Genomic DNA, 21,712 nt, shown 5'->3' on the forward strand with positions numbered 1-21,712 from the left:
CAGTGGTGTCCGACTCTTCACGACCCCATGAATCTCAGCACGCCAGGCCTCCCTGTCCATCACCAACTCGTGGAGTTCAATCAGACTCACGTCCATCGAGTCAGTGATGCCATCCAGCCATCTCATCCTCTGTCGTCCCCTTCTCCTCCTGCCCCCAATCCCTCCCAGCATCAGAGTCTTTTCCAATGAGTCAACTCTTCGCATGAGGTGGCCAAAGTACTGGAGTTTCAGCTTTAGCATCATTCCCTCCAAAGAAATCCCAGGGCTGATCTCCTTCAGAATGGACTGGTTGGATCTCCTTGCAGTCCAAAGGACTCTCAAGAATCTTCTCCAACACCACAGTTCAAAAGCATCAATTCTTTGGCGCTCAGCCTTCTTGCGACCCCATGAATCACAGCACGCCAGGCCTCCCTGTCCATCACCAACTCGTGGAGTTCAATCAGACTCACGTCCATCGAGTCAGTGATGCCATCCAGCCATCTCATCCTCTGTCGTCCCCTTCTCCTCCTGCCCCCAATCCCTCCCAGCATCAGAGTCTTTTCCAATGAGTCAACTCTTCGCATGAGGTGGCCAAAGTACTGGAGTTTCAGCTTTAGCATCATTCCCTCCAAAGAAATCCCAGGGCTGATCTCCTTCAGAATGGACTGGTTGGATCTCCTTGCAGTCCAAAGGACTCTCAAGAATCTTCTCCAGCACCACAGTTCAAAAGCATCAATTCTTTGGCGCTCAGCCTTCTTGCGACCCCATGAATCACAGCACGCCAGGCCTCCCTGTCCATCACCAACTCCTGGAGTTTACCCAAACTCATGTCCATCGAGTCGGTGACTCTGGCCACCCTCAAAGGCCTTGTTTCTATTTATGCTTATGTGGCTTACCAACTCTGGGAACAAAGCCGTAGGGTACATTGTGTTTCACACTATGCTCTAGTGCTCAGACAACTCTACAAATGAAAAGTGTCGCTTTAAAAAATTACAGAATTATACTTAGTTTTAAGAGATTGGCATGTTCAGCAATTAGTTTTTATTTAGACTATTTGATAAACTCCTCCCCCCTTTTTTTTGTATAGTAGTTTCCAGGATGCCAATACCCATCAATCTGATCATTGAGATAAACAATATGAGGTCATTTTCCATATAGTTTTACAGAGTCTCACCTGAAATTGTCTTCTTTTAAATTTTTCCTACATAATTTCTAGAGGGAAAGAAATGTCACATGAATGTTTTTATTACAAAATCAGATTTTAGTGTTTTTATTACTAGATAATGAAACTCTTTTAGGGATGTATTCTGTACTCCCTCTTAACTTTAGTGTGGAATTTTATTTTTACTTGAGTATATATACATGTATATGCAAGCATTTTAAGACTGAATTTTTCTTTGTATCAAGTATCTGTTACATACCAATCCCCTTTGACCTTCATGTAGAAAGCTGTATACAATACAGCAAGAATGTGTTGAGCCTCTATTATATGTTGGCTTTGCTAGACTCTAGAGAAATTGACATGAGTAATACATGAAACTTCTCCCCAGGGGATAAAATCACAGTCTAATTCTGAAAATTAGAATGTTTATGTCAAGAACCATTTTAGAATAGTGTGAGTGTGTTCAGTCACTCATTCATGTCTGACTCTTTGCAACAGCATGGACTGTAGCCCACCGGGCTCCTCTGTCCGATTTCAATTGCTTGGAATTTTCCAGGCAAGAATACTGGAGCAGGCTGCCATTTACTACTCCGGGGTATCTTCCCAACCCAGGGATCAAACCTGCATCTCTTTGCTCATTGGCAGGCCATTCTTTATGACTAGTGCCACCTGGGAAGCCTGTCAGATAATAGTTTTGTTCATTATTTTTAAATTTGTTATTAACTCCCTACACATCAAAAGATACAGTTGAAATACAACTTCATTTCGACTTCTATAGCATTTGTGTTATATGCCATTCATTTGACAACTATTTGTGTAATATTTTGTGAAAACACTTCAGTTGTTTTATTGAGGAATTATTTACTTGATATTATAATTTAATTCTTCACATACTACTGTATTATTTCTAAAACAGCCTTCAAATACAACATTGCGGGATTTATGGTATCTTCCCTGGTGTCGCAAACAGTTAAGAATCTGCCTGCAGTGTAGGAGACCTGGATTCAATTTCTGAATCAGGAAGATCCCCTGGAGAAGGGAATGGCAACCCATTCCAGTATTCTTGTTTGGAGAATTTCATGGACAGAGGAGCCTGGCGGGCTATAGTCCAGGGGTAGCAAAGTGTCAGACACAACTGAGTGACTTCCACACATCAGTTCAGTTCAGTTCAGTTCAGTCGCTCAGTCGTGTCCGACTCCTTGCAACCTCAGGAATCGCAGCACACCAGGCCTCCCTGTCCATCACCAACTCCCAGAGTTCAGTCAAACTCACGTCCATTGAGTCAGTGATGCATTCAGCCATCTCATCCTCTGTCGTCCCCCTCTCCTCCTGCCCCCAATCCCTCCCTGCATCAGAGTCTTTTCCAGTGAGTCAACTCTTTGCATGAGGTGGACAAAGTATTGGAGTTTCAGCTTCAGCATCAGTCCTTCCAGTGAACAACCAGGACTGATCTCATTTAGGGTGGACTGGTTGGATCTCCTTTCAGTCCAAGGGACTTTCAAGAGTCTTCTCCAACACCACAGTTCAAAAGCATCAATTCTTCAGCACTCAGCTTTCTTCACAGTCCACCTCTCACATCCATACGTGACCACTGGAAAAACCATAGCCTTGACTAGACAGACCTTTGTTGGCAAAGTAATATCTCTGCTTTTCAGTATGCTATCTAGTTTGGTCATAACTTTCCTTCCAAGGAGTAAGCGTCTTTTAATTTCATGGCTGCAGTCACCATCTGCAGTGATTTTGGAGCCCAAAAAAATAAATTCTGACACTGTTTCCACTGTTTTCCCATATATTTGCCATGAAGTGATGTGACCAGATGACATGATCTTATTTTTCTGAATGTTGAGCTTTAAGCCAACTTTTTCACTCTCCTCTTTCACTTTCATCAAGAGGCTTTTTAGTTCCTCTTCACTTTCTGCCATAAGGGTGGTGTCATCTGCATATCTGAGGTTCTTGATATTTCTCCCGGCAATCTTGATTCCAGCTTGTGCTTCTTCCAGCCCAGCATTTCTCATGATGTACTCTGCATACAAGTTAAAAAAGCAGGGTGACAATATACAGCCTTGACATACTCCTTTTCCTATTTGAAACCAGTCTGTTGTTCCATGTCCAGTTCTAACTGTTGCTTCCTGACCTGCATATAGGTTTCTCAAGAGGCAGAACAGGTGGTCTGGTATTCCCATCTCTTTCAGAATTTTCCACAGTTTATTGTCATCCACACAGTCAAAGGCTTTGGCATAATCAATAAAGCAGGAATAGATATTTTTCTGGAACTCTCTTGCTTTTTCCATGATCCAGCACATGTTGGCAATTTGATCTCTGGTTCCTCTGCCTTTTCTAAAACCAGCTAGAACATCTGGAAGTTCATGGTTCGCATATTGCTGAAGCCTGGCTTGGAGAATTTTGAGCATTACTTTACTAGCATGTGAGATGAGTGCAATTGTGCAGTAGTTTGAGCATTCTTTGGCATTGCCTTTCTTTGGAATGGGAATGAAAACTGACCTTTTCCAGTCCTGTGGCCACTGCTGAGTTTTCCAAATTTGCCGGCATATTGCAAAGGAGAAAAGGAAAGATATAAGCATCTGAATGCAGAGTTCCAAAGAATAGCAAGGAAAGATAAGAAAGCCTTCCTCAGCGATCAATGCAAAGAAATAGAGGAAAACAACAGAATGGGAAAGACTAGATATCTCTTCAAGAAAATTAGAGATACCAAGGGAACATTTCATGCAAAGATGGGTTCGATAAAGGACAGAAATGGTATGGACCTAACAGCAGCAGAAGATATTAAGAAGAGGTGGCAAGAATACACAGAAGAACTGTACAAAAAAGAGCTTCACAACCAAGATAATCATGATGGGATGATCACCGATCTAGAGCCAGACATCCTGGAATGTGAAGTCAAGTGGGCCTTAGAAAGCATCACTATGAACAAAGCTAGTGGAGGTGATGGAATTCCAGTTGAGCTATTTCAATCCTGACTTCCACACATATGTATAGTAAATGTTGGACCTGTTTTCAGACTCAGTTTAAATTAATAATATCAGTAATTTTAAGTATAAGAATTTGTTGTCCCCAAGATAAATTATCTGTTTAGGCTTGTAGGTAGTGGATAAGCAGCCTGTAAGTAAATGAAATTTTCCCTCTGAAGGGAGATCTTTTTTTTTTTTTAACTTTACAATATTGTATTGGTTTTGCCATATATCAACATGAATCCGCCACAGGTATACGGGGCTGGTGCACTGAGACGACCCTGAAGGAAGATCTTTAGAGGTCAGTGTCTTGGAAGAGACAGGAAGAATTATAACAGTGGAGTTACGTAAAGCAACAGAAGGATATGGAGTTATATTTAACCATGGAATTCAGACTTGATCAGGCTCTTTTATGTATAAAGTTTAACATTTCTAAAATGTGGGAGGTGGGAACGGATTAGTCTACAGAAAATAATGAGGTAGACTTTGTAAGGAAGTTAAAGAGATCTCTTTAACACTTTGCAAAGTTATAATATAACTAGGATATTGGAATTGATGAAGTCTTACATTTCCTTGTACTCCTGTGTATATGAGTGTGCAGACATGTGTGTATTAAGTTATGTATAATCTGGTCACTTGTGAGGGTTTGTGTAGCTACCATCACAGTCAAGATATCGAATAGTATCAGCCTCACAAGGATCTCTCTTGTTGCCCTTTTATAGCCACAACCACGACCTTCAGGAACAACTCTTGCCCAATAACTAATCTCTGGCAACCACTAATTTCTTTGAAAAGAATGTATTTATTTACTTGGCTGCACCGGGTCTTAGTTGTGCCATAGGATCTTCATTGCATCATGAGAAATCTTTCATTGTAGTGCATGGCTGCTTTAGTTTTAGCACCACAAGCTTCATTGCCCTGCAGCATGTGGTATCTTAGTTCCCCAGCCAGAGATCAAACCAACTTCCCCTGCATTGCCAGGCAGATTCTTAACCACTGGACCATCAGAGAAATCCCAGAGCCATAAATTTCTAATATACATTTCTAAAATCTTGACATTTTAAAAATGTTTGAAAATGGAATCATATAGTACATTCCCTTTGAGTTTGGAATTTTTTCTCATTCAGTCTAATTCCCTGTAGATTCACCCAGGTTGTGCATATGAAGTCTGTTCCTTTTCACTGTCGAGCAGTATCCATGATATTCATTGGGAGGACTGATGGTGAATCTGAAACTCCAATAATTTGGTCATCTGATGGGAAGAACTGACTCCTTGGAAAAGACTCTGATCCTAGGAAAGATTGAAGGCAGGAAGAGAAGGGGATTACAGAAGATGAGATAATTGGATGATATCACCAACTCAATGGACATGAATTTGAGCAAGCTCCAGGGGTTGATGATGGGCCGGGAAGCCTGGTATGCTGCACTCCATGGGCTCGAAAAGAGTCAGACACAGCTGAGTCAGACACAGCTGAACTGAACTGATGCCATGATAAATATGTACCGTAGTTTCTTTAAACATTCACCTATTGAAAGATGTCTGGGCTGATACCAGTTTTTGCTATTAACATTAACAGTTTTGCTATTAACATAAAAATGCTATGAACATTCATGTATATATTTTTGTCTCAACCTAAACTTTTATTTCCCTGGGATAACTATCTAAGAGTACAGTTACTGGAGTTTTATGGTAATTGCACGTTTATTTTCGTAAGAAACTGCCAAACTTTTTTCCTTAGTGGCTGTACCATTTTACATGCCCACCACCAATGTATGAGTGATCAATTTCTCCACATAATTATCAACATTTTATAATGTCACTATTTTATTTTGTCATTTTTGGACAGGTGGGTAGCAATATCTCATTGTTGATTTAATTGAAACCTGTAACAGCCAATGATGGTCCAAATCTTTTCTTGTGCTTATTTGTCTGCCATGATGCTTTAAATTTCCCTACTAATTCCTGTGTACTCATTGCAAATCAAAAGTTATAACTTTGATCAGCTTATTCTGATCAAGAAAGTTAATAGATATATATTTATGTGTGAGAAAATCCTAAATTCTCAGCCTGGCCTTAGAAAACCCTTGTAATCTGTCTCTAACAAATCTCTTTAGCCTCAGTGATTAAACTCAGTGATTCATATATGTCACAATTTATCTAGAGAATATTTATGTAATATGGATTTGCAACCAGAAGTGAGGAAGCAAAATAAGGGAACACAACACAATTTCTCAATAGATGCTATCTTAAAGTTTCCAGAGATGATGCAAATATATAATAATTAGCAAAAGGAAGCATTATTATTTACTAAAGAACATTAATTTTCATAATTAACATCCTTTTAATAGTAATATGTTTCATTGCTGCAAAATTTGCTTTTAAGCATTCCCAAAACATTCCTCCACTATTTTTTGAGAACTACATTATTAACCAACCAATTCTTAATAAATATATATAAGAAAATAGGCAATATTAATGACTAAAATTCATATCTTTAAATACTGAAATTTTAACAGTATGTAAAAGGATAATCATAAATCATACTGTGCTTACCATTTTTTGACCACTAATAGAGAATGAACAATTATGAAGGCATTGACAGTATCCTATAAATTCTATTTATTTTCAATTTAGTTGATGTTTGGGAATATTATTGATGCTGTCAGGCAAACAAAGGAATAAATAATAAAAGTCTTAAATTATTTTGAGATAACTCAAATTAATTAATCAGTGCAAATTAATCAATACTTAAAGCACATCAAGTAACATGAAAAATACTTCAAGCTTTTAAAAAATAAATGTAAATATATTTAAAAAATTATTCCTCACAGCTCTTTTGCTAAATTTTTCATTATACAAATAGATATGATTTCAGTGGGCAGTAGATGTAAACAGGTAAATGTGAATGTTTGTGATTTGACGTTACTTGCAAAGTGTTTTCACAAAATGTACTAGTTTAAATAATTTTTAAAATTTTTGGCATGCCATTAATACTTGTTTTAATGCAAAATACTCTCCCATATTTTAGCACATTAAGTTAGACTTCTTGGAAATTGCTAAAAATGAAACATTTCATACTTCTCAGCACCCATTTTTTCCCTCAAAATTAATACTTTCGTTAGTCTGAAATAGTCCTGTTTTTATCTTTACTTCTGATTAATCACACCTATTTCTGCCAATAAATTATCTCTCAGTGTCCCGAACTGGCACGTTGAGACCAGAAGGATTTGTTAGAGTCAGATTAGTAGGGCTATTGAATGCCCTTCTAATTTGAGACTATTTTTCCATAGGCAGTGGGTGTCTATTAACATTTTGTTTCGAGAAACATGATCAAAGTGATATTTTTAGATGTTTCATGTGAGTACCTAGAAGTCAAAGGGAGCACTTAAAGGACCTATGAACCATACTCCAGCGAATTTGAATCAAAACACCTGTGAACCATACTACAGCAACTTTGATCAAATAGGTGAATAGTTAATGAAAAAAAAAGTAATACATGGGGAGAAATATAGAATAGAAACAAAACATATTTGGTAATTAAGACTAAGCAGGAGTCAAGAAGGCAATGGCACCCCACTCCAGTACTCTTGCCTGGAAAATCCCATGGATGGAAGAGCTTGGTAGGCTGCAGTCCATGGGGTCACTAGAGTTGGGCACAACTGAGAGACTTCACTTTTCCTTTTCACTTTCATGCATTGGAGAAGGAAATGGCAACCCAGTCCAGTGTTCTTGCCTGGAGAATCCCAGGGACGGGGGAGCCTGGTGGGCTGCCATCTATGGGGTTGTACAGAGTCAGACACGACTGAAGCGACTTAGCAGCAGCAGCAGGAATCAAGAAAAATTCAGTTCTACTTAAATCAGAAAGAGACAAAACTAGTCTAGTTTGTTAGATTTATTTAGTTTGTTTATTTACATATGCTGTGCTTAATCACTCAGTCCTGTCCAACTCTTTGGGACCCCACAGTCTGTAGCCCACTAGGCTCCTCTGTTCATGGGGATTCTCCAGGCAAGAATACTGGAGTGGGTTGCCATTTCCTTCTCCCGGGGATCTCCTCAACCCAGGGATTGAACACAGGTCTCCCACATGGGAGGTGGATTCTCTACCATTTGAGCCACAAGGGAAGCCTGTTCATTTAGATATTATTTTTAAATGCCTTTGAAGGTGGATGTGGTTTAAGAGTCAATTTTTATTCTTATTTATTTATTTTCGATTATGCTGTCTTCGTTGCTATGTGCGCTTTTCTCGACTTACAGCAATTGGAGGCTACCCTGTAGTTGCAGTAAGTGCACTTCTCATTGGGGTGGCTTCTTTCGTTGCAAAGCATGGGCGTGAGGGCACATGAGCTTTAATAGCTGCAGCATGTGGACTCAGTAGTTGCAGCTCCCAGGCTTTAGATCACAGGCTCAATAGTTGCAGCAACAGGCTCTGTCACTCCATGGCATGTGGTATCCTTTCAGATCAGGGATTGAACCTGTGTCTTCTGCATTGATAGGTGGAGTCTTTACCACTGAGCCCCCCAGGGAAGCCCAAGAATCAATTTTTTAAACATAATTTTTTTCACATAAATTTATTTTTATGTGAAAATAAAATCCAAATAAATGGAAACAGTTTTTTTTTTTTTTAATAGAATGATCCTTTGATGAGAAATAAGAGTTGGAGATATAAATGTGGGACTCTTCAGCTTATTTTGTTCAGTCACTCTGTCATATCTGACTCAACTTTTAGTTAACTGATGCCATGAGCAAAGAAATATCTATGAGAGACAGGAAGAAAAAGAGGTAAGATGGAAAGAGAAAGAAAGAAGTGAGCAGGATAAAGAACCAGCATTCATGAAGAATTGTTCACACATAAAATATGGGAAGAGCATCAGTAGAACTGACAAAGCAGTGTTTCAGAGCGGGAGAAAGAGAAATCAGCTCATCTTATTTCTCATAGAAACCAAGAGAAGGAGAGTTTTAAAGATGGAGTGTATGTTCAACAAGATCAAATACCTCATTATAGTGTATGGTAGGGTAAATGGGGGATTACCTGATGGCTCAGATGGTAAAGAATATGCCTGCTATGTAGGAGACCTGGGTTTAATCCCTGGGTCCAGAAGATCCCCTGGAGAAGGAAATGGCAACCCACTCCAGTGTTCTTGCCTGGAGAATTCCATGGACAGAGGAGCCTGGTGGGCTGCATAGTCCATAGGGTCACAAAGATTCAAACATGACTGAGCGACTAACACTTTGACTTTCACTTTGTGAAGTAAATGGAGAGTTGCTCATTGCATTTGACAGATATCATATCATGCACAGAACTCAAAGGCAGAAGAAGAAAAGTTTCAGAAAAAAATTAATAATGTTGGTTCTTAGAAGAGGTTGTTTTTCAGTCACTAATTCATGTCCGACTCTTTGCGACCCCATGGATTGCAGTTTGCCTGGCTTCCCTGTCCTTCACCATCTCCCAGAACTTGCTCAGACTCATGTGTGTTAAATCAGTGAGGCTGGTTCTAAATGAGTCAATCAGGATGCTGAAAAATAGAAGAGAATAAGAATGATGGATAAAACAGGAGATAATATGTATATATTATATCTCCTGTTTAAATAAGGCTGGCAATAATTGAAGCGCTATGCTACGAGTTATCGCTAAGCAAAAAAAAAAAAAAAAAAAATATATATATATATATATATATATATATATATATATATATATAAAATGATCCCTGGAAATTATCCCTCTCTGGGGATTAATGAAATGAGACTTTACAAGGTTAAATAATTTGCCTTAATCCATATGTATAGTAAATGCTGGAGCTGTTTTCAGACTCAATTTAAATTAATAATATCAGTAAATTTAGGTATAAGAATTTGTTGTCCCCAAGAGAAATTATCTCATGGGCTTGTAGATAGCAAAGAAGCAGACTGTAAGGAAATGAAAATTTTCCCCCAGAGGGAGATTTTAAAGATCAGTGCCTTGGAAGAGACAGGAAAAATTCAAACAGTGGAGTTAGATAAAGCAAAAGAAAGGTATGCTATTATATTTAACCATGGAATTCAGACTTGATCAGTCTTTTTTGTCTATAAAATTTAACATTTCTAAAATGTAGGAGGTGGGAATGGATTATTCTACTGAGAAAATGAGGAAGACTCATTATGAGCATGACTTTGTAAGGAAATTAAAAGAGAGGATCAAAAGCTTTGAAGTCCAAATGAAATAACATTGAGATTATTTGGACCAAGTCTTCATGGTTTTCTCTAGAAACAGTGCCACCTGCCTAAAGCAGATTTAAAGAACTGAGGAAGAAAAAAGTAATTTGAATTTGAAAATTAATAAAGCTAATCTTGGGGGAGGCTACTACCTATGCTAGTGGGGTAGCTTTGCCCTACCACGTTTATACTGCTCACTGGTAATAAATTCTCTACCATGCATCTCAGTATCACGACAGGAAAAAGCAGGGTAAAGAGACTTTGTATTGCAACTGTTGTTATCCAAGAAAAGGGAGAGGAAGAGTACAGATTTAGATTGTAAATAATAGTTTTTCTCATCCATGAACCAGTTGTTGTCAATACTGGATTCTTGAAGACTGATCTGAAAGGGTGAAAATGTAGATCTGTGTAAGAAGGTTGTCAGAGAATCAGTCAATTTTGGTTGAAAGAATCAATGGAGAGGTGACAAGCCTCAAAGGGGAAACATTTGAATGTCCAAAAATATTGATAGGGCCAAGATCAGAGAGATTGTAAAAAAACAAAACAAGAAGTATAGTTGTCATTAGCTTTGGTGACTTAAAATTTGTTATCATGGAGGTGAACTTATCTAAGTTCACTCTGAATTTATCAAAATATAATGTCATTACCCAATAAGCATGCCAAGTATCCCACTGAGGGTTTCTTGAGAACATTAATAAAATATATTTTGCTCTATAGGTTTCTTATTTTAATCAACTTAGTTTTAGTTATCAGCACAAAATAAAAATTTATTTGCTTTATTTAGATGCAACTATCTGATTATGTCCATATTCCTCTTATTATGGTAATTATATCATTAAAATATAAAATATTTCATCTAAATACATGTATTAAAAAAATTGTGTAAACAAACCTAATCTTAATTTAGACTTAAAATTCTAAATGATATTGATATTTTTGAAAATGTGGTCCCAATAATGGAGGTATATTTAGTGATAATATTCTCCTTGAAATATTGATTTTTAAAATTATATTGATAATAGTGATATCATATGAGGTCATAGCCACATCATTTTTGACATTTCAACTGATGTCTCTAATAAAAAGTCCTATCTAAGATAATGAGGCATTTTTTTCCTAGAGAACAGCCACATGCAAACTCTAAAAATATCAAATCTCATATACTTATTATCTCCTATTTAGGAGGTGTTTGAAATTAAAGACTAAGTTCCAATTTTTTTCTTGCAAGCCTAAGATTGCTAAATGAATACTATGTGAACAATGACATTCATTTTTTATGATGACAAAGAAATAATCAGTGACTTAGCTGGTCTTCCAAATTTCCATTTGGAAAATAAATATTTTCTCTTAAAAATGTCTTTTCAATTACACATGGTTGAGAAGAGATATTAGGGGGAAATCTCAGCCAAATGTGGGTGAATTGCTTAAACTGTGCATTGATTACTGACTATTAAGCAGCTCTTATTTGAATGCATATGATCACTTTAACCACAGGCTCTATTTTCTCTGTCTCCTATCAGCAGTTGCAGCATCCAGCGATCAAAGCCAGATTCCTATAATTGCTGTGTCTGTGACAGTGGGAGTCATTTTGTTGGCAGTGGTTATCGGCTTCCTCCTCAGTGGAAGGTAAGACAGGAAGCTGTGCTTCTGAACTTTTGCAGCTGATATCTGCCTTACCTTGATCTGACCGTTTGACTGTTAATCACATCCCAAAACAAATCAGGCAAGTGATATATCATTAGATAGCCTCTATGTAGGATATATTTCTTAAGTTTTACCTTGTCCATGTGAGTGCTAACTTTTAAGCACACAATTTCTCTTTTCCAGGTATATCCAGGTATATTCTCTTCACACGAATAGTATTAACATGTTATTATTTATTATGTTGTTAATATAACCATATCTTTTCCTGATATAGTTTATTTTAACCTGAGTTTTATTCTTTTCCTTAAGAGCATTTATCAATATATCCTCTCAAAGGTTTCGATTTTAGTGTTTAGGAAGGCCTGTGTCTGTGCTTATTTTTTGAGAAGAATAAGCCTAATAATTCCAGTTTAGCCAGCGTTCTATCCTAATAGGGTGATGGATACAAAGTAGACACTCTGACAAACAGGCATTTTGAGAAATAACCACCCCATTTTTCTGACTGCATTTAAATTCAGCTTCTGAATGATTTCAACCTGAATATGTCAATCAGAGTGAATATAGTGAATTTTATTGAATGTTATATCAATATATACATTAATATGTGCATTAAATATCTACATTTTTCACTTTGAACAAAGAGGCAGAGCCCCCAACAAGAGCTCATGAGGAAGCTGTTTCCTGACATTGATCAAAGCATAATCAATCTTTCTGAAAAAATAAATAAAAGCATGAGTGTGTTCTATTCCTGCAACAAACATATTTCCATTTTTCATCCAGGCCACTGTTAGAAGGGATATTCAGTCATGAGAGCTGTCCATTTGAAAATGTTCTGATGTTAGACTATTATAGAAAACCTGATAAGTCTTCATGAAAGTATTAAACCTAAAGAAATATTTGAAAATATATGATTCAAAAAAAGTCAAGAAATCAATATTCATATTGATTTTGTACTATTTTACTCATTTACTTTTGACTCTTCGGCACCTATTCAACTGATAAATATATAGAATTAGGCATTTTCAGTATCCTGCATATTGTATTATGAAAAGCATTATGACTACATCTTTAAATTACAGTCGAGACAGTTTATTTTCATAAAATAAATTTCATAAAACATTGTTACTTCCTTTGAACATCCTTTTCTTTCCCCAGAATTCTCTTTCTTCTAGTTCTTGTTCATTTAAGAGTGTTCAAGGTTTTCTTAAGAAATTGTTGCTTACTTTTACTATTAGAATAGCAGTGATTCACTTTCAGAATTGCTAGCTGGGAAGCAGTCTGTGTTCTATTGAGGACTGCCAGCCCTGCTCAAGCCAGAGCCTGGCTGGATTGTGCCCCAATGATCTATTCTCTCTGAAGTCACTTAGGGAGAATGCTCTACTTTTGTCCTTGCTTTCTGGAAGAGAAGCTAATTCCACCAGTCTTGTCATAAAAACTTTGCTCAGATTTTGATCAAGTAAGGTAATTGAATTGAGTAAATTGTAACTACTAAAACAACTATGATGATATAATCTGTCTTTTCTACCCAAAAGGGTGGTTGACTATCATACATTTGCAGGTTTGTGATATCAGTTATTTACTTGTGACTGAGATACTGGTTAGCCTCTTCCTTTCCAGTAGATCCAGAAGCATTACTCATGTATAGGCACATGGGGATCATAGGAAGATATTATTTGTCTAGTCTACTGAATAAAAATGGAGGAAAGGGGCAAGGTCTAGAGACCAATACGTTTGTGTGTTTAAAGATTTATTAGAGAACAGATAAAATGTAAGAAGCATTTTACTGTAGACTTACAGTTTATCTATGTAACCTAAGTATTGTTAATGTGAATTTACTGATGACATTCAGCTAGGGATCCTCGCTGACCTACATATGAATCAAACACTGTCCCCCACCCTCATTTTTTCCTTAATATATATAAAACTGACTTAAAAGCAATTCACTTTGTTACATCTGCAGCATTAGACAAAGTGAGAGAAGTTTCAGTATACCTACTGTTTAGTAACTGAAGAACAGTATAGCTTTAGTGTGCATGCACACACGTACACAAATTCCACATGTATCAGAAACTATCATACAAGAATAACTAAATTTTAGTGTCTAGAAATATTTAGTGTATTTCTCAGTTGAATTAAAATGATATCTACCCCTAAGAAGAGAAGCTTAATTTTCAGCATTATTAAACCCAACTCTTGATAATTTTGGATCTAGTGTATTGCAGAAGTGTATTACTTTTTTAAAAATATCAGCAATTATAATTTGGGCACTGTTCATTCATATTAATTCTTTTTAATTACACAGACTATGGTGTTGAGACTAGGAATTTTCAGGTTAAAGGAAAATACACTTTACTAAAAATTAATCTGAGATTTATATTTATTTACCAGCAAATTTTTGGCATGAAACTTTAATTACTTCATTTTGTTGGATGTGCATTCTTGAATTTCAGGGAGCATTTGTCTTATGATAGAAATATCTCTGGCTATTTTATTTTACTTTTCATGAACTTAAACAGACTTATTTAGAAGTTAAATGATACAAGTCTAATGGGACTTTTCCTATCTCATTCAAGGCAATTTTTGTTGGGACTAAGAAAATCTTATCTACCTTGTAGTACCTGGAGTATACTGAATTAATGAAGTTTTGTCAAATAAAAGAAAAACTAAATGAAGAGATGTGGACAAAACCTAACAAAAATTTGGGGAATTATCTTTAAAGCACTAGCAAATTACTGAAAGTCTGTACTAGAAATGATCGAGGACACTGACATTGAATTATACATATTTCTCCTTGTGCTAAAATATGATTGATAAACACACAAAAATATAATAGCATTTAGACTCCACCCTCACTTTGAACTTATTCTCTTTGATCACCTTTTAACTTCTTGAATATTTTATAAACCAGATATTTGCTCCTGGTTAAAATGTCTTTTAATTACAAATAATTTAACTTCTCAGTGGTGATATAGACTTAAATTTGATATATTGCAAATATATTACTTGTATGTAATAGTCACTGAAGTTGATGTCATCATTTGGGCATGGGAAAATGTATGTCTTGAAGGTACATCAGTCAGTTCAGTTTAGTTGCTCAGTCGTGTCTGACTCTGCAACCCCATGGACTGCAGCCCCACCAGGCTTCCCTGTCCATCGCCAACTCCCGGAGCTTACTCAGACTCATGTCCATTGAGTCAGTGATGCCATCCAACGATCTCATCCTCTGTTATCCCCTTCTCCTCCCGCTTTCAATCTTTCCCAGCATCAGGGTCTTTGCCAATGAGTCAGTTCTTTGCATCAGGTGGCCAAAGTATTGAAGTTTCAGAGTTAAATAAAAGAGTTTTAAGCCAAAATTATTTTTTTCATGGTATTTTTTTTCTTTTGGAAAAAATGGTGGTATGATTCATAATTTCAAGAAGTATTTGACTTCTTATTAAATGCCTGCCATAATTCTTATGTTAGGAAAAACAATGGCTTAATGCTAAAATATGCTGGATCTAGAAACTTTTCTTCAAGCTCCTTTGTAGCCAAATAAGATAATTGTACAGGCATTTTGAATGCAGCTATTTAGTTCAGACAAGTGCCAGAGCTCTGCCCACAGAGCTTTTATATAAAAGCACAATAGCTTCTGAAATGAATCCTTTGTATAGAGTATGAAGTATCCTAAAACCTTCAGAGAAGCATCTTTGCCTGGTGGAAGTACACAATAATAATATTGATAACAGTAAGTTTAATATTTTCTAGATGAATGACATATGACCTGCTAGTAGACACTGTTCAAGGACTTCAAATGTAATATCTCACAACTCTGTATCTCATTATTAGCTCTATCTCCAATTTATACTTCATAAAAGTTATCTCCTTGATGTTTCTTGAATATTGTAAAAATAGCCAAACTGTAAGGCTTTTGCACTGGCTCTTCTCACTGTCTAAAACTCTTTTGCCCCAGAAAGAAACAGGACTTTCTCCTTCTTTCTTTGTTTAACCTCATTCTCTCAATTGAGTTTTCTAAAATAACGGCCCATGATTTCTTCCTCTGTGCATCAGATCTTCCTTACCTTGATTTGATTTTACAGTACCCATTGCCATTATAATATACGTATTAATATTTGTGTGTATATTTTGTCTTGCCTGGTGGCTCAGTCAGTGAAGAGTCTGCCTGCAATGCGGAAGAAAGTGTGTATATTTGTATCTATTTGGTTTATTTTCTGTCTCCCATACTTGAATATAAGCTTCAGAATGACAGGGATTTTTATCGGCAGGTTCTCTCACCTTAGGACAATGTCTAGAATATAAATTATATAGTTAGTTGATAAGGGCCTGGGTCTTGGGCACAGCTCTAACTCTAAGATCCTTACTCTTCACTATTTAACTTTCCTATGACTAATATCATTCAACTATATGATTTTGGTGAAACTCTGAACTCTTGTATGTGAAGCCAGTGGGTTTCTACTGCTAAAAATAATAGTATTAACATTTAAAAACTTTCTAAACTGATATAATATGAATAAAATAACCCTTAGAAATTAATCTCAGTGATATCTTGACCCTAAAGTAAATTAAAGAACATACTGGGTTAGCAACTTCCCTGGTGGTGCAGTGGATAAGAATCCACCTACCAGTGGCAGGGGACATAGGTTTGATCCCTGGTCTGGGAAGATCCCACATGCTGCAGAGCAGGTAAGCCCGTGCACCACAGCTACTGAGCCCATGCTCTAGACCCTGTGAGCCGCAACTACTGAAGCCCATGTGCTCCAGAGCCTGACCTCTGCAATAAGAGAAGCCATTGCAATGAGAAGTCTGTGCACTGCAGCAAAGAGAAGCCCCTGCTCACTGCAACTAAAGAAAACCCATGCAAAAGTAAAAAAGACTCAATGTAGCCAAAATGAATAATTAACTAATAAGAAAAGAACATATTGGGTTATAGTAAATTTTCCCTTCATTATACACTTGAAAATTATACATGGTAAACTATGTCTGCTCTAGAATCATACATATCAAATGTCACCACCCCCATAGCCATTCCTGGTTTTGTGAAAGCTAGTTAATTTCACTTTTGTTTTCACTCAAAACTTAAGTTCATCATTTTATATGTGTCTGCCCTGATAGATATGTGTTTGTGTTGAGCACAGATTCTGGTGTTCAGTTCAGTTCAGTTCAGTCACTCAAGTCGTGTCCGACTCTTTGCAACCCCATGAATTGCAGCACGCCAGGCCTCCCTGTCCATCACCAACTCCCGGAGTTCATCCAAACTCATGTCCATCGAGTCAGTGATGCCATCCAGCCATCTCATCCTCTGTCATCCCCTTCTCCTCCTGCCCCCAATCCATCCCAACATCAGAGTCTTTTCCAGTGAGTCAACTCTTCGTATGAGGTGGCCAAAGTATTGGAGTTTCAGCTTTAGCATCAGTCTTTTCAAAGAACACCCAGGACTGATCTCCTTTAGAATGGACTGGTTGGATCTCCTTGTAGTCCAAGGGACTCTCAAGAGTCTTCTCCAACACCACAGTTCAAAAGCATGAATTCTTCGGTGCTCAGCTTTCTTCACAGTCCAACTCTCACATCCATACATGACCACTGGAAAAACCATAGCCTTGACTAGACGGACCTTTGTTGGCAAAGTAATGTCTCTGCTTTTGAATATGCTATCTAGATTGGTCATAACTTTCCTTCCAAGGAGTAAGCGTGTTTTAATTTCATGGCTGCAATCACCATCTGCAGTGATTTTGGAGCCCCCAAAAATAAAGTCTGACACTGTTTCCACTGTTTCCCGGTCTATTTCCCGTGAAGTGATTCTGGTGTTAATTGTCAGTAAATATCCAATGATTGGATGACTGGCAAAGTGGAGCCAGAGTTTGAGACTCTTGAAAACATGCTTTAAACTAGCTTTTCAGCATTATCACTATATGTGTTTTAGACCTCAGTTCCTTTGGTTGCGTATGACAGAAGCCAAATTCAAAGTGGTTTATCAAAAAGATAATTGTAGATCATATAGATAAAAAGTTCCAGAGATTTTTTAAAAATTGAAAGTACAGACACTTGTAGATCTAAATGCTAAAATATTCCCTGCTATGCAATTGAAGACCCATGATTCAGGAATGCTCTGGCACTATTGTGGTGTTTAAAGGCACTGATCAAAATGCTTATTTAGGTAGAGCCCAAGGGCTCTGATAGGTACTGAGAGATAGATTGAAGGAGGAATATCCATCCAGAGGAGACAGAGAAGGAGTGGTCCATGAGGAGGCAGGAGACCAGATGATTGTTGGATTCCTAAAGTGGGACTGGTCACCAACTTGAATCTAGCCCCCATGTTAGAGCTCTTGACCTGCATCTTCATAGGTGGCACAGGCTCTGACAGGAACCTGATACACAGCCCCACAGAGTAAATCAATCAGTAGCACTGAGACCTTAACTAAGAACAGTATGGGAAGGCATACTGCATGGCAGTACATTTAGAGCTCATGCCTGAATCTGAAGTAGAGTCAATCTCAGACAAAGCACATGACCAAAGAATGAAGAGAGAGGCTCTCACCCAGTGTCTTTTTTCATATCCCCCACTTCATCTTTCAATATGTAAACCTCACTCACATGTCAAGACTCACATCAACTGTTTATTCTATCATAAAACCTTCCTCAATTCCTTTAGCCAAACTATTCTCTCCTCTGCTTAAGTCCCAACAATGTACCAGTATTTCTCATGGAATGTAGTGCTTTCAACCACAAATTATTGTAAATATGTTCTCTCTTCTGCTCGCCAGTAAGTATTTAGAGGATAAAAACCTGTGTGGCTCTCCCACATAACCTAATTGAATGAATGACTCATAAATTATTGAATTAAAGATAAACTGGGCATCAATCTCTATTTGAAGTGCTTTGTCTCATTTTCCCCTATTAATGTTCATAGTTTGGAAAAAAAAAATGTTAGTAACACTGAAATAAGCACAATAAAATACCTAAACCATAAATGTGCTTTCTCCCAAGTAATGAAACCTTTGGTGTCATCCAGAAAATAAATGCAATGACGTCAAAGAAGTATTGCATAGGAATTAAGAAATCTTCACTAGCTTGCATTATTTATTTAACATCTGGACATGCTAATGCCAATATGGTGACATACCTGGTGATATCAAGCAGTGTTCAGTTTTATAAATGATAATATAACATTAACGTGATTGTACCTCTCTCTCAGTCTCCTTAAGTTATGGTCATCATGCATCTGTTGATATATTTGGCACATTAACAACTAGGATTATGTACTTTCAGAGCTTGATAAGCTTTGATAAAAGTAAGTATTACACAAAATATTTTAATCAGATACTATTTTATTTTAAAATAATTGTAAATAGGCAAATATTTGTAATCACATGCAACCACTGATTTCAGAAAAGAGCTCATTAAAAACAAATTCAACATTTTATGAATTATCAATAGATGTGACATTATAAAACTCTAATAAATCCAAGCATGTGTATTGATTTAATATCTGGGAGTTGTTATCCCTTCTATTTTCTCATGATTACATGCTTTTTTCTTCAAAGGCTCTGAATCAAAGATAATTAGCGACCAGATCATAATTTATTAATAACGGACAAATGGGGATCAGGGCACAGTAGTGCCAGAAAGACTGGGAGCATAGCAACAACTAATTGCCCACTGTGGGAAGTTAATCATCCTAGGAAACTGAACCCAAGAGGGTTACTGGCTCAATTGCTCAACGTTATTGAATATCCCACCTGCGACTTTTCACAGATCAAGCATGTAAACATCACTGCAACTCTCAGGAAGTTATACTGAGGCAAACGTTTGAAAGGAAAACCTCTCTTCATGGTACTAGAGGCAAGTTAATCTCATTGATTTCCAAAGATGAAAATTATTTTAGCAAGAATCTAGAGGTTCATATTTCATGTACTATGAAACACAAGACAGGTCAAAAGCCTAACCACAAGAGCCAAATACACTTTTTTTTTTTTTTTTAATCTCTGTTTGCCTGAAGCTGTGTTTCTATGAGAACATGATCCCCATCTGAAAGAGCGAGCATGCTGCCATACCAGAAGATGCTGGGCTCTGAAAGAAAACCCTTCTAGGTTTCTGGGAATCTCACCACATCTTTCAGAGTCCATGATAGCACAGGCTTTCATAGGAGCCTGAGAGGCAGCTCTGCAGACAAAATCAATAGCACTTCCCTATGCCAAAGGGTAGACCATCTATTCAACAAAAAATTCAGTTAATTTCCTGAGCCATGTCTAGGAATATACTTACTGCTGAGAAATGAAGCAAATGAACAATAAAATATTCCAAGTGATTTTAAACACTAGGATAAAGCTACATTTGTTCAAGACCTGTGCTCTTTTTTTAAAACTTGCGTGAACCTGGCAAGTAATAAATGTTTCAAATGGAATAGCAACTCAGACTCAAACAGCTGAATTCTTATATTATGCTGTGTGGAAGTTTTGAATTCAGATCTGCCTGATGGCTGTGATGGTTATAGTGCTACAATACATACTATATCCCAGTTATCTTTCTTACCAAATTCTTTTAATCATCCCTCACCACCTGCTTCTTTCTTATTTCTTACCCTCCTGACTTCCTAATCTCACAGAAAAATGACAAACTTTTCTGTATCCGATCTTTGGCATACATTTGCTGTCAATAGTCTGTAAGCATTTTCCACTTTCTTGGAGTCATCAGTATTGCAGATAACAATGTTAGAATTATGTTTTTATTATTATTTTATGTTTAATTATATGCTTCCAATGATTATTTATGTAAAGACTTATCTTTTGTTCCTGTTCTTGTGGTCTGCTGCCGAGTTGCACATCTCTGTGATGGTCATGAGTTCTCTTGAACTCATGAACTCTTGAACTCAGGGTGGATTGAAAGGCAAGCCAGACCATTGAGTTTTTTGTTTTTATTTTTGTTTTCACTTGCTTTACATACCGCCTCTTTCATCCTGATTGGCAAGATATCATCAAATTGGCAAACTGAGACATCTGTGTGTTGATTAGTGGAAATAAGCTTCTTTGTTTCTTAGGGGGTTTTTTTGCCATTCTTAGACCAACTACGTAAATCCTCTTCCGTGTTCCTCCAGATCAAATATTCCACTGGATTCAAATATCCCCTCGTATCTCACAAACACCACTTCTCCACCTCCAAGAACTCTGCACTGACACTGAGATATCCTAGTGTTGCTTTCACATTCTTACGCCTATTTTACATGATTTTCCTGAGGCAAATTTAATAGACATTGGTTTAAACTGATTCTATTCATTGATGATGTACACATTTTGCCAACATTTAAAAAAAAATCTTTACATGTGTTCCCCATCCTGAACCCTCCTCCCTCCTCCCTCCCCATTCCTGTAAAAAAAAAAAAAAAAAAAAAAAATCTTATCTGTGGAGTTCAATTCTGTTCGTATAATTTTGATTGTTTTTAACTTGTTGAAACTTTGCTCAATGTTTCCCCTGTTTAATGCAAAGATCTATCTTTTTCAAAGTATAGAGATGTAGGACACATAAGAATGTAAAAGATAATCATAACATACAATCACAGAGCAAAGAATTGAACAAATATCTTTAAAATATGTAAGAATATAAATTAAGTGAATATTTTCTATACTAATATGAATTGAATTTTTGCCTAGATATAATAGAATTTACCACCAATCCTCATTGCTAAAGTTATTTCTGAGATCTCCATATGTGCCAACAACACTATGCTACATTTTTAAGGCTACCAAGTTCAGCATATCTGTTCCAACAGATATTAAA

At 36.9% G+C, this 21,712-nt stretch overlaps 1 protein-coding gene across 8 annotated transcripts in view; it reads left to right on the plus strand.

The window, feature by feature from the left end:
* Positions 1 to 21,712, plus strand: part of EPHA5 (EPH receptor A5) — a 401,719-nt gene that overhangs the window by 290,383 nt on the left and 89,624 nt on the right. For 6 of the 8 annotated variants that reach the window (XM_025289995.3, XM_025289994.3, XM_044945835.2 and 3 more), the window contains one exon: positions 11,821 to 11,926. In XM_025289995.3, the coding sequence (XP_025145780.1) occupies positions 11,821 to 11,926 (106 nt within the window). The remainder of the gene's footprint in view (positions 1 to 11,820; positions 11,927 to 21,712) is intronic. The other 2 variants (XM_025289991.3, XM_025289993.3) reach the window with 1 other exon arrangement.

The sequence above is a fragment of the Bubalus bubalis genome, chromosome 7 (assembly GCF_019923935.1).
Source record: "Bubalus bubalis isolate 160015118507 breed Murrah chromosome 7, NDDB_SH_1, whole genome shotgun sequence".
NCBI classification, from domain to species: Eukaryota; Metazoa; Chordata; class Mammalia; order Artiodactyla; family Bovidae; genus Bubalus; species Bubalus bubalis.